A 14,437-nucleotide genomic window follows, 5' to 3' on the forward strand; every position below is an offset into this window, starting at 1 on the left:
GGCGCGGCACGGCACAAGCCATCATTTCTCGGAAAGGTGCTGAGTCCACCACTTGGAAAGGGAGGGACTGCAGCACCAGCAACTTGGACAGGAGGACGTTCAGCTTCTGCACCGTCGGGTGCGTGCTCGCAAACTGTTGTCTCTTGGAAACGGATTCCAAGAAAGACTGCTGACGGAATCCGTGAAGAGGAGTAGCAGGAGAAGGAGCATCTGAACGAGCGGAAGATGGCAACGAGCGACAACTCCTCTCAGCAGAGGTGTTGGAGCCTTGACTGGCTGATAGAGGGCGATTGACGTCGGGTGACGGAGCAAGTAACGGAGCGGGTGATGGAGCGGGGGCTGGGGCGGGCAGAACCGCCGTATCTTTATCACGGTTTTCCCAGGCCACCAAATGGCGACGCTGCATATGCTGCCGCAACGCTGCGGTCCCAACATGGGCCCCCTGGCCACACTTGACTTTCTGGCCACATAGTCGACATACGGCTACGTTTACTTCCTCGGGCGGCTTGATAAAAAATTGCCACACCGCCGAGTAGGAAACTTTGCCCCCGATACTCCTCACTGGCTGACTGCTGCTTCCTCCGTGCACACCGGCACCACTACTGGCCGTGGTGGTAGGCTGCAGTGGAGCTGGTGCTGTACTCCATGGCCGTTTGCCTCCACTGACACTGCTGCGACCCTGCTGCCTCCTGGGCAACCCACCGACTGTTTTGCTCGCTGCCAAGCTGCCACCCTCTTCTCCTGATGATGCGGAAGCAATAGCCTGATGACGAGGCTGCCAAGTGCGATCAGCCTCATCATCATCAATTAGGGTCTCCGCCTCACTACTAGCCCCCTCGGCTGCGTGTGGGTCAGGAGACAGACCTGTCTCTAGACCGGCTACCGAGCCACTCTCCTCGCCACTACTTCTTCGCCTGGCTGCTGAAGAGGCGGATGTCTCCCCCCGTTCCTGACCGCCCTCTGTTAGCTCTTCCTCACTGTACAGTGGGGCTGAGCCCACAGCATGCGATACTTCGCTTGGTGAGGGAACACCAAAGGACAGGGGCAGGTAGAGGACACGTGATTTCAGTGGGCTTGCTCCCGGGCCATGCCAACTAACGGTTGTGTCTGACGTACCCACCGACCGTTGGCTGTAGGTATCAGAGGTGACCTGGGAAGAGGAAGACGACCGAGCCAACCAATCGATGACGGCAGGGTTGTCGGTGGAGACACGACCGCTGGATGACACCGGGAGCACTGGCCTCTGGCTGCGAATAGTGCTGCCTCGACCCCTTCCTCTGCTGCCACGTCTGCTCGCTCCTAAAACATTGCCTCCTCTGCCACTCCTCTGCATGTTGTCTGACATACTCTTTAATTAAACGATTCTGTGTCCCTGAGTAACAATTCTGTGTCTGTCCCTGAGTAACAATTCTGTGTCCCTGAGTAACGTTTCTGTGGCCCTAAGTAACAGTTCTGTGTCCCTCAGTAACAATTCTGTGTCCCTCAGTAACAATTCTGTGTCCCTCAGTAACAATTCTGTGTCCCTCAGTAACAATTCTGTGTCCCTCAGTAACAATTCTGTGTCCCTCAGTAACAATTCTGTGTCTGTCCCTGAGTAACAATTCTGTGTCCCCGAGTAACAATTCTGTGTCCCTCAGTAACAATTCTGTGTCCCCGAGTAACAATTCTGTGTCCCCGAGTAACGTTTCTGTGTCCCTAAGTAACGTTTCTGTGTCCCTAAGTAACGTTTCTGTGTCCCTAAGTAACGTTTCTGTGTCCCTAAGTAACGTTTCTGTGTCCCTAAGTAACGTTTCTGTGTCCCTAAGTAACGTTTCTGTGTCCCTAAGTAACGTTTCTCTGTCCCTAAGTAACGTTTCTGTGTCCCTAAGTAACGTTTCTGTGTCCCTAAGTAACGTTTCTGTGTCCCTAAGTAACGGTTCTGTGGCCCTCAGTAACAATTCTGTGGCCCTCAGTTACAATTCTGTGTCTGTCTCTAAGTAACGTTTCTGTGGCCCTAAGTAACGTTTCTGTGGCCCTAAGTAACGATTCTGTGGCCCTAAGTAACGTTTCTGTGGCCCTAAGTAACGATTCTGTGGCCCTAAGTAACGATTCTGTGGCCCTAAGTAACGATTCTGTGGCCCTCAGTAACAATTCTGTATCCCTCAGTAACAATTCTGTCTGTCCCTGAGTAACAATTCTGTGGCCCTAAGTAACGTTTCTGTGGCCCTAACTAACGATTCTGTGGCCCTAAGTAACGTTTCTGTGGCCCTATGTAACGTTTCTATGGCCCTAAGTAACGATTCTGTGGCCCTGAGTAACGTTTCTCTAACTCTCTCCCTGAATACAGCCAGGTCTGCCTCTGTTGAATGACTGGAGGCAAATGGAGAATTCTAAAATGGCCGCCATTTATAGCTCGACCATTACACTGTGCTGGCTGGCTGGCTGCTGATTGGCTAATGCGATCACATGTCATGAATGAATGCATTATGGGTCAGCGCGCCTTGTCTGCACGCCTTCCCAGACATCCCCGCTCCGTCACCGCACATGTCGCCGCCATTTTAGGAAAAATTTCGATTCGCGCATCCGAAGTCTGCTTATTTTCGGATTCGAAACGAATTCCACTTCGCCTACTTCGATTCGCTCATCTTTAGTGTTAATGTTCTAGTCCATCTTTAGGCAAGATTGGACACTTTTAAAGGAGACTAGTAATTGGTATTCCTAAAAAGTGTTGTTGGTAATGGATGCTAACAAGGTTTCTAGCCTTCCCCTACTCTACTATGGGGAAAAAATGTTTCTGTATGCTTTTGGAGATTTTCTCTCACTACTTGTTTGGTGAAACCATTTTCACCAGCAGAGTATAGGAGGAAAACGCTCTAGCAGAACCCTGTAGAGCAGTAAAAATCCTGACTAGTTGTAATCCTTTCCCACTCTATCCACAATCTGAAAAATGTTTAGAGGAAATTTGTCATGAGACAAAGTTGGTTTCCGTTGGACTTCCTAATTTCCGAGATCTGCAAACCTGTTTGGTGTCATGAACAGAATCCTGGCTTGTGCACGCTCACACACGTCTTGCAGCTGTAGGAATTTTGCTTGGAGGAGTCAAACATTTCACCAAGTTAATGTCAGAAAATAGTGAGCAGTTCTGCAGAATGCAGAACTCCTTGCTAAAGGGGACGATACCAATTTTTGAGGCTAAGGGTGAATTTACTTATTGCAGTACATCACATCTATTGATATATAAATATATTCTTTTTAATAAGTGATTGAAAATGCAAGTTTTCCAACCTTGCTTTTATCTGTATGCCTGACCTGTCACTGCTTATTTCTATCACAAGGGATGTTTGCAAAAAAAAAAAAAGAAATGTAAAAAGGGGCAATGTAAAAAAAAAAAAGTGTAATAAAATAAATGTTCCCCCATCCCCTCCATGCTCCTGCGCAGTGGTGAACACATACGTATGCCATGCCCACATATGTACACAGTGTTCAAACCACACATGTGAGGTATCGCCGCAAGTGTCAGAGCAAGAGCAATAATTGTAGAGCTACACCTCCTCTGTAACTTTAAACTTTTAACCTGTAGAACATTTTAAAGCTTCACCCATGGAGATTTTTAAGTACCGTAGTTTGACACCTTTCCACGAGCGTTCGCAATTTTAAAGCATGACATGTAGGGTATCTGTTTACTCGATGTAACATCATATTTCATATTTTACCAAAAAATTGGGGTGTATATTGTGTTTTGCTTTTTTTACTCAAAGTGTATTTTGTTCTCAAAAAATTGTTTTTGAAAACTATATATGCATTTTTAAAAACTGTCCATTTCAGTTTTGGTTTTCGGCCAAGTGCATGCTGAATGTTCGGTTTTGGCACCAGAATTTTCATTTCGGTGCACCACTAGTACCATACCTTTATGACCACCCTTCTAATATTGTGTAGGTTCCCCCTTTTTCTGCTAAAACAGTCCTGATCCATCAAGGCATTGACTGCACTAGATCGCTGAAGGTATGCTGTGGTATTTGGCACCAAGTGGTTAGTGGCGTTAACACCACTAGCAGAATCCTTAAGTCCTGAAAGTTGTGAGGCGGGACCTTTATGGATCTGACTTGTTTTTCCGGAACGTCCCACAGATTCACGATTGGATTGTGAGCTGAAGAATTGGAAGCCAAGTCAGCATCTCAAACTTATTGTTGTGTTCCTCAAACGGTTTTTGAACCATTTTTGCAGTGTGCCAAGGCACATTATCTTACTGAAAGAGAACATTCCCATCAGGGAATACCGTTTCCATGGATGGGCATACTTGGTCAGCAACATTGTTTAGCTGGGTGGTAATTATCAAGTAACATCCAAATGAATTTCAGGACCCAAGGTTTCCCAACATAACATTGCCCAAAGCATCACACTGCCTCAGCGACGCACGCGCATCCGGCCATCCACATGATGTAACAGAAAATGTGATTCATCAGAACATGTCACCTTCTTCCATTGCTCTGTTGTCCCGTTCTGATGACCACATATCCATTGTAGATGCTTTTGGCTGTGGACGCGGGTGAGTATGGGCACCCTGACTGGTCGGCGGCTATGCAGCCCCATACACAACAAACTGCAATGCCCATATTTTTCTGCTTTCAACACATCAACTTCAGAGACAACATGATTACTTGTTGCCTAATATATCCCACCGACTTTTAGATGCCATTGTAACTAGATTAATGTTATTCACTTAACCTGTTAGTGGTCATAAGGATATGGCTGATTGGCGTGTGTGTATATATTTTGCCCATAGCAGTGGGTTAAAAACTGGATATACAGTACTTTTCCTCCTTTGCCAATAAAAATATCACTTGCCATTTTAGATGACAAGGGAGGTCTGGTGCCCCGTTCATATGGACAGGATGATACTTCCAAAGTGGAAGAAGATGGATCCAACAAGGAAGAAGACGATGCTAGCCAACATTCTGTAAGTAAATTTGTGCAGAAGGCGCACTAATGATTATCAATTTAAGCTGAACTCTAGGCATATAGTGGAATAGACATGTGAATTACATATGTGGGAACTGTTTACCCTGCCAAAGAATTTTTTTTTTTTTTTTTGCATCCAGTTCTGAGGTCTACACAGCTCTGCTGCATAGCATTGTCTGGTCAGGAAGGATGCCTTATTTTTCTATTGTATAGTAACGCTTACAGGTCTTGTCCCTTTCCCTGCCTGTGAATGCAAAGTGATGGTGAGATTATCCCCTTGTCAATCTCCACCTATTGGCACGTGTACTGATTAGCTGTTTGTGGTGGTTTTCTAGCCTATCCTATTCTAATCCCTTCTGTACAGTAGAGGGCAGGAGGTTGATGAAAAGCCAAATTTGGGTATATGTACTTCGTGCATCAGAAAAAGCATACAAAACGAAACTTTACTCATATTAGCTTGATACCAAATAATGTTCTTTAACAAAAGAACATACATTCCTCATTTGTTCTGCTACCAAAATTAGTGTGTGCTGTAAATTGCCTCCAGCATTGTTCCTGTTTCTTCTTGCCAAAGGCTGCCATTTTTCGTTACTGAAAACTCTTCCCCTCTCCTTGGTCTCAAAAACGAAATGCCATTTTTTTAAACAAAGTTTGTGCCTTCCCAGCTTTGATTGTATGTCTTGGCTCACCTAGAGGGAGAGCATTTTTTGGCATGATCAGTCATATTTTCAATATCAATGCCAAAATTTCACAATTTCTGCCAGGGTATGCAAACTTTTGAGCACAACTGTATCTATACCTGCAGAAGGGGCCAGCCTGAAGTGATCTATCAGGACTTCATTTTCTGACTAAAGTTCCACTTTAATTGTGTAATAAAGAATATAGTATAAAGCTGCATTATGTGTTCTTTTACTGTATATCTGTCTGGAAAGGTAGACCATTTAAAGGAATGTATATTGAATGTGTTTAATTTGTTTAGTTTCTTTTTAGTTTTCAATAGAAAAAATGAACTATTATATTCACTTTTTACTGCCTTGTTTTTTCTTTTTTTTTACGTATTTTGTCTGTGCAATATGTGCCAGGTTTTCAGAAAGCCCAGCCCAAGCAACTTTCATTCTGAACAAGATCAGTAATGTGTTGTTTTCAATTAAGATGGAGATGTACTTATTGTATGACATTACATTATTTTCTGAGCTTCCCTTTGCTGTTTGCGAGTGACAAAGTGGGCCAGCTGCAGGAGCAGTTTTACTTTAGACGTATCAAGAGGCAGTCAGGAGAGGACAGTTCTTGTAGTGTGGATTTAAATCACAAAATATGATATAATTATGTTACTTCTGAGGTAATAGGACAAATAAGTGTCATATCAGAAGTCCTGAAAACATTAGAAGTGGTATAATCCCACTCTAGAGTCCGTGTTTTTCTGCCCGAACAAGATGCTTACTATTTAGAGTAGAGGAGGCGCCTGCATTTAGGGATCCAATCAAAAGCTGTGTTTTTGCTGGGGGGGGTTGTGCTTTTCATCTAATTTTGGCCATGACCATGTAACTATGTGATGGGTTAAAACCTTTGGACCCACATTGGTGATCCTCGGTGTGCTGGTGACATTTTTTTCTTGCTGTCCTTTCATGTGTCACAACACAGATCAGTAGTTCACCATCAAGCCCTCCCAGGTTTTCTGGATCAAGGTGTCATTGCCGCAGTGCATTTGGCAGACATGGTTTTTCTCCTTTTCACCAGCCCCTAAGCCCAAAGGGGATATTCACCCCATTTAGGATTTGAAAGCTTTGATAATCTTTTGTGAACATGAAAGATCTTGAACTACATGTCCCCATCTTTCTCGTGCTTGAACGATTCCTATGCTTTGCTGTTGGATCCATGAATTACAATTTGTGGCCCTGCCATTTGACCTCTCATCTGTACCTCAGGTATTCACCAAGGTCCTGACCCCAGTGCCAGCCCTGCCTTTTTGTGGCACCCCCATTGCAGGCTACTTGGATAGCTTTCTCTTTAGGGGAGAGGCCACATAGGGTCTGTCAGACAACATGTTAAGCGTCTAGACATTAGAAGAATTCAAATGAATACTGAAGCTTCAGAAATGGTTGCTGGAACAACTCCTTGTTTTAGAGTATCTGGGTCTAGTTCCTTCCACAGGAGAAACTTTAGACACTTCTCTTCGAATTAAACTCTCCAGTTTAGGTGCTGTCCAACTTCTACTTTTGCATAAGAGTCCTTGGTCTGGAAGCAATTGCTTTGAAAGACTTTCACTTTTCACTCCTCACCTCTACAATGCATTTTTCTGTTGTCATGAGACAAGTCGATATGCTCTTTGTGCAGGCCAGTTGTTGTCCCTGCTTTGTTGACTCTGAAATTTAGCTCTAGGGATAGAGGAGTCCTTCATTCACATGTTTTGGTGGATCCTCATGATGACTGCCAGCTTGTTTGACTGGGGAGGAGTCCCGGGCACCCTGTCGGTGCAGGAGACTTTGTCATCATTGGAGACAAGCCATAGAGGTGACATCATCACGTAGACTGAGCAGAGCTGTGGATGGGACTCGTCAGGCTCTGCCACTCCTGGGTGCCTGCACTAAATTACACAAGGGGTGGGTACAAGACCAGTCGTTCTACACAAAGCGAGAACAGCTGTGACCGGTCTTTATTACAGTAAACGTATGCAAACAAGCATTGTTTTATGCTGGATTGGTGCACAGATCTGTAAGAAATACACACAGTATGCCAATAGATAGATAAAAATACACTTGCCTCTTTATTAGGCAATATACTGTATGTTTAGCCCAGAGTTCAGGTTTAATTTGATATTCTGGTAAGCAGGGTTGGGAGAGGGATAAAATAATAAAAATTCAAATACATATAGGTTTGCGTAAAAATATACCTAATGTTTTGGTTTTTTTTGTTTTTTTAGTATGTTTTTATACCAGTGAGCCTGGGTTCAAACTGAGGCAGTGCGGAATTATCAGCGGTTTCTGTGCAAATTCTGCACCGCATCACAATCATACCCCATACTTGTGGACCGCTGCGGGTGTGTATGTTAAGTTAACAACACCCCAGCATTGGTCCACAAAACGTGATGCGATGTGCAGAATCGGATCGAATGGGTATGATAACCCATGCGACCTGATTCTAGTGCGGACCAAAAATAGGGTCCTGCACCTTTTTTGGTGCGGATGCAATGCGATTTGAACCGGTTTGAATGGCTGAAATTGTACCGCACAGAATTCGCGTGTTATTTGAACAGGAATGCGGTGCGGTTACTGTGTGAATCACATGCGATATACCGCACCGCATATGTGCGAACCCAGGCTCATGAATTCAGCTTTAAACTGTACCTGCACTTCCTTGAAACAGGCCAAGGAGAAAGAGAAGGGAGCAGATTGGGATTGGTATACACGGTCGTTGGTGTCTTATAGTCTGGCTGTAGTTTTAGTTTTATACTTAATTTGTTAATCTCTAAAGGGAATTTAACTGGTTTTCATGTTTGCTTACTTGTTGAAACTTTTTTTTAAGAAGTGAAGGGGGCCTTAAAGACACAGGCAAAGTAGTTTTTTTTTGTTTCATCACACTGTCTTTTTATGCTGCTAAAATCTTCTCACATTCTAAATGGAAACTATCATTCTTGAAGTGACTTTAAAATTGGAAAAGAATGACATCTGTCTTTTCAAAACTTTGTGCAAGACCATTAAGCATGTATGACTGCAGGCTCTTCTAGAACACTGTAGTAGATGTGCTGTACGCGTTGTGATCTGATCTGTAGATGATAATAGTAAACCAAGGACATTCATTATAATGATGATTGGTTCCCACAGACCAGTATTCCGATAATTGGACAAGCATATACAGTTGGTACATTTGATGATTCTTATAGATCCTTGTTTATGTACAATTTACTGTAACCATAGCCTGGAATACAAGCGGGTGACTGTTGTATCAAGTGCTTGTGGATCATGGTGGAATGTCCGTTTTAAAGGAAACTCGTGTTGTGTTCTTCATAAGGTCTGTAGTAGACTGCACTATTTTTCCTGATACTAAAGGTGTTGTGACATGGGGTTCTAGGTAAAAATTAGGAGCTGTTTTTTTTTTTTTCAGCGTAGCATGGGTTGTCAGCACCCAGGGTAAGGCAACTTTTGGGCAACAAGCTTCACGCGATGCGATTTTCCACGTGATAATCACTGCAAAACCGCACCACGGTTTAGGTGAACCTGTGTTTTGCGATCACAGCGATTCTGTCGTGCTCCCAAAATGCCCAGGTGTGAGTGGAGCTGCCCTGGTTTACATATATGCGATTCTGAATGCGTTTTCAAACTCACAGATTCGCATGATAGGCTAGACATTATGGGGTTTATTTACTAAAGCTGGAGAGTCCAAAATCAGACTCCGTTCTGCATAGAAACCAATCAGCTTCTAACCTCAGCTTGTTCAATGAAGCTTTGGCAATGAAACCTGGAAGCTGATTGGTTTCTATGCAGAAGTGAGTCTGATTTTGGACTCTCCAGCTTTAGTAAATAAACCCCTATGTGTTCCTATTGAGATGGTTCACACAGATGTGAACCACATTTATCGTGTTTTGAGTGCCGGTATGAAAAGGGTCCTGTGCGAGCTTGTGGTTTGGATATGTTTTGTAGCAAAATTTTTCATCTTTTTTTTTTTTTTTTTTTTTTGCAAAAAACAAAAAAAAACCTAGTGCTGATCAAATGCCACCGAAAGAAAGCTCTATTTGTGTGAAAGAATTATATAAATGTCATTTGGGTACAGCTTTGCATGACCACGCAATTACCAGTTAAAATAGCGCAGTGCTAAATAGCAAAAATTTACCTGGTCATGAATCCTTCTGGAACTCAAGTGGTTAAAAGAGATTCTAATGGGGACCCTAACGTAAGGGAGAGAGTTCCTAATGTCAGGTAGCCCGCTGATGTTTGTAACAAAAACAATATGGCTTTCGTGATAAAAAGTTTGAAGACCCCTGACTTGGAGTGTGCTTCTTCAAGCATTTACAGTCTATAATGTTCCTGTTATTCCAGTCATATTGAAATTTCCAAAACAATTATAAGGCTCCATTCACACTTGTGCAACTTCAAATCTTCATTGCGACTTTACAGTGCGACTTGATGCGACTTTGGATGAGCGTGACTTTGGCTTTGACCAAGGATGATTGTTTGTGTTGTACAAAGTCACACATATATCATTCAGGTGCAACTTTATGCGACTTTGGAGGGTTTACATTGAAGTCTATGGTCTTCAAGTCGTATGAAATTCGGACCATAGTAGTGCAGGAACTTCTTTCAAGTTGTTGCGACTTGAAGTTCACAAATATGAATGGTATGCATTAGGAAACGAGGGGTGCAACTTGTCATACAATTTTGGACTCCAAAGTCGCATGACAATCCGCACAAGTGTGAATGGGCTCTAATTCTGATTTGCTTTGAGAAGCTTCTTAATTGCTTTTTTTTTTTTTCCATTTTATGCTTTCTTGCATCACAAGCAGGAGTTTTCAGATCACCAGATTAACAACAAAAAGGAGAATTGGTGCAGTACAGCTTGGAAGTGCTAAAGCTGGCCATACAGATACAGTAGCTTTTTCAGTTCAACCTGCAGACTGAATGAAAAGAAATCTTTACAAATTCCTCCATCTACACTACACAGCACAGATGGAGGAATCTCTCTTTGCAGCTTTTTTAGACCCGGTTCACATGATTATGCTGTACTACTTCCCTGCAACATGGTGTGATTTTAAAGTGACTTTACTGATGAGAAGCATTCCTATGTGACTTTGATGGATTTGTTTTTGTTTTGTTTTTTTTGTTTTTTTTAACCTTCACCTCTCCTCCCTGGTCATGCTTGCAGCATCAAAACTTCCTCACTAGCACATTCTGTTCACACCTGAGCGTGGTAGAAACACATGGTCCTGCAATAATGGCAAGGCAAGCACAATGTGCAATTAAGTGGGAGTTTTTCATGTTCAGAAATGCACAGATGTGAACGCCGTCTAAATGGTAGCGAAAGACTGATACACACTGCCGCGTGTTTTCGGAACTCAACAATCAACAAATTGTGTGTTTTCTTGTGGGTTGCCATGCGCTTGGAAAGGCGCAGATGCAAACAATTAGTAATGCAAGTGCAATGCACGTTACGGCGCATCTTCAAAATGCATGACAAAATGCACCTTTTCTGTGCAGGTTACCACACGTTCGGAAATGCGCAAATGAGAATGCAGCCTAAATAGTAACACAAGCACAACACACATTTGCATTTTTGAAGCACACATCCAAACAAGCATTTTCTTGTGAGTTGCCATGCATTTTGGAACACGCAGCTGTGAATGAATGGTAACACAAGCACGATACGCATTGCCGTGTATTTTCGAAATGCGAGGCAAAGAACGTTTTCTGTGTGGGTTGCCGCGTGTTTGGTAAAACGCAGATAAGTACACAGCCCAAATGGCAAGGCAGGCGTGATGCGAATTGCCATGCATTTTCTGTTGCTGTGCACTCAGAAACATACAGATGCAAAGATAGCTCAAATGGCACCGTGAGCGTGACGCGCATTTGGTGGGCATTGCTGCCTGTGTTTTAAGTGCACGGCAGAGCAGTAATTTTCTGTGCCGGTTGGCAACGCATGCCTCGTGCATTTGCTGCATGTTTCCAAAACGGGAGTTGCAGCACGTTTGGAAACAGTCAGTTGTGAATGCAGGCAAATTGTCAATGGCACCACAGTTGCGAGCTAGCAGACACACGATTTGCTGCCAAATTGTGCGACGGTCCACAAACAGAAAGATTCTAAATGAGCAGTCCTTTTACTATACATGATGCAAGTTTACACCTGAAAAACAGAAAAAGACTGTGAGCAGGAACATGCATTTCCACTACACTCAGGTGTGAATGGGATGTTTTTAGGCAGCAACGATGACTAGGGAGGAGAGATGAGGGTTAAAAGAAAAAAATAACTACCTCAGAAGTCACAGGTGCTGCAATTAAAGAGGAACTTTAGACTGCAGCATGAAAATGTGTGGACATGCATAATTTTAATGCCTTCTGCATTAAAGTTACATATCTCCCTGTCTGCCCCTGTACAGTAGCCTAATCTTTTTTTGCTCCCATTTGTATAAAAAGAATGTTCCCAGGAGAACAAATAGCTCTTTTTTTTGTGTTCATAAGGCTATTTTCTTTTATGGTCGAATGTTATGTACACCCTGCAAAAGGCAACAAACTAACATTTCACACGTTACAAACATTATGGGCAGGGGCAGACTGACAATTTGGGCGCGTGAACACTGCCCAAGGGCCCGCCTGGAGCCAGTAGGGGGCCCCATGAAATGCTGCTGGTACCTCCTGGAGCAGGGGGAATCTGACAGTCGAAGGTGATTGGTGCAGCAGGGGAGGGGGCAAGTATAAGCACTGATCTTCCTGTATGTGGCTCTACATGAAGCTGCTAAAAGCAGCTACTTCGCCACCTCGTCTCTTGCAGCCTTCAGTTGCCGTACAGGGAGATCGGTATTTGTAATTGCCCCCTCCCCTGCTGCACCGATCACCCCCAACTGTATATCAGATTACCTCTGCTCTCTGGGCCCCCTGTTTGCTCCTTAAATTAACTGGAAAAAAATTATTTAAAAAATGGATAAAAAAATGTGCAGAAGTAAAAAACTATTGGTATCATCCACTAGGTAGGCCTGCCATTTCTGGGCGACTAACTTTTTGGCTTTACCCTGGATGATATCATCAAGAACCTTACTGAGGGCAAAAGTACCTTCCTCCCTCAGGCCAAGAAGGGGTAGGAGCCTCATTGGAAGTCAGGGCCCACGTTTACAGTACATAAACACATTTTTTGTCCCTGTGGCTCTGTAGCCAAGGGCTCCAGGCCCTTTAAGGCCCCCACGAGTGGTACCAAGCATCCCTGGCCCCAGAAGGCCTCCAAGTCCGCGGATAAGTCTTCCTCAGCATGAAGGTTTGCCCCCACCTTCTTCCAGGGTGGCGGGGTGTTTTTGCAGGTTTCCGGGCCCGTGGACCTCCCTCATTCACGACAAGTGGGTTCACAAGATCATTCTATGAGGATACAAGATAGTTTCATTCCCCTCCACCGAAGAGATTTTTTATCTCTCCAAGCTGCGGCTTTCGCCAGGTCGCCTGCAAGCCGTATACGGAGCTGTGCAAGAACTGCTGCTCCGTGGAGTGGTCGTTGCAGTACCCGATTTGGAGCGTTTTTGTGGCTTCTACTCCAACCTGTTCACTGTTCCCATGGCGGACGGAGTTCACCCAATCCTGGACCTTAAGGCCCTGAATGTCTTTGTGCAGTGTCACAAATTCAAGATGGAATCTATTCGCTCAGTGGAGTGGTGGCCTCCTTGGACATCGACGCTTACCTGCACATCCCCATTTGCAAGGGGCATCAGCGCTTCCTTCATTTTGCCATTGGGAACGCGCATTATCATTTAGTGGCGTTGCCCTTTGGTTTGGCCTCTGCACCTCTGGGTGTTTACCAAGGTCCTAGCCATGTGTTCTCTATGGGACTTTGGGTGGATCCTGAACCTCAGGAAGTTGGTGTTGACTGCATCCAGGAGCCTGGAGTATCTGGGGCTGATTCTCGATTTGGAGCAGGCCAAGATGTTTCTTCCGTCTGAGAAATTGTTGGAGTGCTGGTTAGCGGTTCAGCTACTCCTGGCTTGCAGGTGGCCCTCTCTATGTCTTTGCATGCCGGTGTTTGGCTTGATGGTGGCTAAGCGGTTCTGTTTGCCAAGGTTCATATGAGAACTCTACAGAGGGTAATCATATTGAAATAGAACAGGGCTTCCACCTCCTTGGACCTTCGTATTCACCTGAAACGGTCCACTAGGACCTCCCTTCTTTGGTGGATGAGGTAAGTTTTTTTTTCCTCCCCGATCGCTGGACTGTGGTCATGACAGATGCCAGCCTGTCGGGCGGACTCTGCTTGAGGTCAATGGACTCCGAGGGAAGCTCGCTTACCCATCAATATTCTGGAGCTTCAGGCGATCAGGTTGTCACTGATGCATTGGACAGACCATCTGTGGGGTCTGCCGACCAGGATTCAGTCAGACAAATTCCACTGTGGTGGTGTATGTCAGTCATCAGGGGGGCACGAGAAGTGCAGCAGCAGTGCTGGAGGCATCTCACATTCTGCAATGGGCAGAGAGGTTTGTTCCGGCGTACACATTCCAAGCGTCGAAAACTGGCAAGCGGATTATCTTAGCCGTCAGGCGCTGGATTAGGGCGAGTGGTCCCTACATCCGGAAGTGTTCCATCAGCTCTGCATTCGCTAGGGGGCTCCGGACGTGGATCTTCTAGCTTCCCGTCTCAATCAGAAGGTTCCACGGTTTGTGGCGCGATCGTTGGATCCCCTGGCAGACGTAGCAGATGCTCTGGTGATGCCGTGGGATCAGTACACTCCCATCTATGCCTTTCCACCCCTTCAGGGGATCAGAAAGGAATTGTGGTTGTTTTGAAGGAGCACAATATGATGACGCTTGAACAAAAAT

General features: G+C 44.6%; 1 protein-coding gene across 2 annotated transcripts in view; it reads left to right on the forward strand.

Annotated features, from left to right (window-relative positions):
• The window catches only part of SAP30BP (SAP30 binding protein), an 87,266-nt gene that overhangs the window by 9,197 nt on the left and 63,632 nt on the right, over nucleotides 1-14,437 (forward strand). For both annotated transcript variants that reach the window (XM_089654891.1, XM_089654892.1), the window contains exon 2: nucleotides 4,833-4,936. In XM_089654891.1, coding sequence (XP_089511017.1) covers nucleotides 4,833-4,936 — 104 coding nt within the window. The remainder of the gene's footprint in view (nucleotides 1-4,832; nucleotides 4,937-14,437) is intronic.

The sequence above is a fragment of the Staurois parvus genome, unplaced genomic scaffold, assembly GCF_062004578.1.
Source record: "Staurois parvus isolate SC_StPar_1 unplaced genomic scaffold, SC_StPar_1.0 ptg000813l, whole genome shotgun sequence".
NCBI lineage: Eukaryota > Metazoa > Chordata > Amphibia > Anura > Ranidae > Staurois > Staurois parvus.